The 2,500-nt window shown below is 48.2% G+C and overlaps 1 protein-coding gene across 2 annotated transcripts in view; it reads left to right on the forward strand.

Annotated features, from left to right (window-relative positions):
- Window positions 1–2,500, forward strand: part of LOC113802822 (uncharacterized) — a 7,025-nt gene that overhangs the window by 4,157 nt on the left and 368 nt on the right. The window contains exons 6-9 of one of the 2 annotated variants that reach the window (XM_027353450.2): window positions 774–991; window positions 1,098–1,209; window positions 1,687–1,795; window positions 1,907–2,500. The exon at window positions 1,907–2,500 is cut by the window's right edge and continues 368 nt beyond it. In XM_027353450.2, the coding sequence (XP_027209251.2) occupies window positions 774–991; window positions 1,098–1,209; window positions 1,687–1,795; window positions 1,907–2,138 (671 nt within the window). In that variant the 3' untranslated portion in view covers window positions 2,139–2,500. The remainder of the gene's footprint in view (window positions 1–773; window positions 992–1,097; window positions 1,210–1,686; window positions 1,796–1,906) is intronic. The other variant, XM_027353451.2, reaches the window with a different exon arrangement.

The following is a 2,500-nucleotide window of genomic DNA, read 5'->3' on the forward strand; positions in this document are numbered from 1 at the left end:
CTGGCCAGATAGAGATGTCAGAGCTGCCCAAGCCAAAGGAGCTTTGGGCGTTTAAGTCCCTGTGGTTTTAACATTACGCTTGCAGGCCTAAGTGTATAAGATATTATCCATTCATTCTTTGACATTTGAATTAGGCATCGCGATGTGTTTACTTTAAACGCATTTAGGGAAATCGTGGTCTTATTTTTGTTGGTAATTTCCATATTAGATATATTTCTGGAAGTGCTTATTGGGAAATGTACTAGAAAGAGACCCGAGCTTCTGCTTTCTATCTCGCTCCTTCTTCATTCTCCATCTTTACTGGTTCTTTTTCTTCGTCCGCTGTTCTTTTCCCTCCTTCTTCAATCGCTCTCTGCTTCCCCTCCTTCATTCCGCATTCCCTCTTCGTCCTCTTTCACTCGCTCCTTACTCGCGCTCCTTCCTCACTCACTCTCCATCGAAACCCACAGTGTCTTTCATCGTCTTTCATCGTCTTTCATATCTCACTTTTTCCTCTCTCTCTTTCTTTCGTATCGTTTCATTTCCTTTGCTTCGTCGCGTCTCTTTTTTCCTTTTTTGTGCCTCTACTTTTGTTTATATTTTCCTCCTTTCTTGGTTCACTGGGATGCCATACCACATAATACTCTCACTCTCCATTCTCCTTCTTTCTCTCCTGGTCTTTCCTTTTTCCTTCTCCTTTCTCCGTTTTCCCTCCTCCTCTTCCTCTTCCCTCGTCTCTCGCTTCCCTCTCTTCCCACTCTGAGATGACAGGGCAGAGCTCGGTGTGTCCACAGTTGAAGAGCCTGTCGAGAGCGCCTCGCCCCGGGCGCGCTCTAAGCGAGAGTGGATGTTTGCAGAGGCAATGCAGACGGAACCGACCGTGCAGGTGCAGGAGGAGGACGTCGTGAAGGAGATCGATGCCAGACTCGACGCCACTCTCCGCCACGCTGACTGCCCGCAGCTCTTCACGCGCGTCGGAGAGCAGTGCGTCTCCATCTTCTACATCGGGAACGTGAGTCGCGTCTTCACAAGGTTGTCGTTCTTGTAACAAGTGCGCCTCTGATGAGCCAAGTGCGGTAGAGGCTCGTGGATAATCGGAAAACCGTGTGTTCCCTCAGGTCAACTGGCTGGAGGCAAGAGCGTTCTGCAAGGCCGTCGGCAGCGACCTCTTTACGCTCTCGAGGGACGGAAAGAATTTCGCTACAATTTTGCAGCATCTTCGACTCTCTCGTAAGTAGGAATTCTCCTTCCGCTATCGGGAATGGACATATGCAGATTCCGCTCTGAAATTAGTTGCTGAAAATATAGATGGAAAGATCTTTTGGTGCTGATATGATAAAGATGCTCCGTGACAGCGATCGAGATTTGCGCTTGTATATTTTGTGCTGAATCCGGGGATGCCATGTTTGTACATGCCGTGCCCACTGGGAGCTCAATTTATCGATGGGTTTACACAGAGGGCTCTTCAAGTGCTTAGTCACCAATGAATGCATTACTAGTCCAACCCATCTCGCCCGTTAATCTTCTTTCTGTTTACCCTCTTCTAATGCTTTAGAAAATATATTTCCAGAAAACTCAAAAAAAAGGGAAATTATATGAGGTCTCGTAGGCCTACTAATTGATTCTTTGGTTGCTGAACACTTGCAGAGCCATCTAAGGCAACCTGAGTCACTTAAACGTTTATCGACCCTCTTTTGCCGCCCACAGAGGTGACGACCGATTTCTGGGTCGGAGGGCGTTATGTCAACGAGACTGTCGGGTGGTCTTGGGTCAACGATGAGCCGATGGTCCTCGGCTCACCCTACTGGGCTGTCAGGTAGGTTTGAGGGGCACGTGGGCAGGGTGGGTACAGAGCCATAGCCTTCAGATAGTAATAACATAATCGCAATACCCTTTACTAACTTTAACGCTTCCCTCTGCCAACCAGACACTCGGAGAGCTGCCAAACGCGCTCCTTCACCTCGCCCGTGCTCAACCAGACCCTCCAGGCCAACGATGGGGAGTGCTACAACTACGTGCAGGCGCCCCGACAACCTTCCACTGCCAATTGCGCGGCCCTCACCTTTTCCCACTACTTTTACGTCAGCGACGAGTCCTGCTTAACCAAGAAGAGTCCGCTGTGCGTCCTTCCCTCCCAAGGACCCAAGGAGGCGTTGTAGAGGCACCAGTGCGTTCCATAGACGCCCAGAAGAGAAAAGAAACTAATTGCTTTAGACTCATCTGTAGTCTAAAGCAGTTACCCTTGTTATGTCCAGTATCTTCACTCAACCTCCACTTCCATATATTTCTCATTACCTTCATCTCCACCCCTTCTCCATTCCCTCAAATATCCGAGGTTATTCGGGTCTTCTTCCAGCGGTTAATATTACTGTAGTTTACCGATCTTAATTTTTGTTCTCCAACTTTATCTTTAGCGTTTTCCGTCTCTCACAGACCGGTTCACGTATCTGGTGAGTGCATTTCTTCCATCTGAATGATAAAGAGCAGCATTTGTATTCATGTCAGATAGATCTGTCACCAT

Source organism: Penaeus vannamei, chromosome 2 (assembly GCF_042767895.1).
Source record: "Penaeus vannamei isolate JL-2024 chromosome 2, ASM4276789v1, whole genome shotgun sequence".
NCBI lineage: Eukaryota > Metazoa > Arthropoda > Malacostraca > Decapoda > Penaeidae > Penaeus > Penaeus vannamei.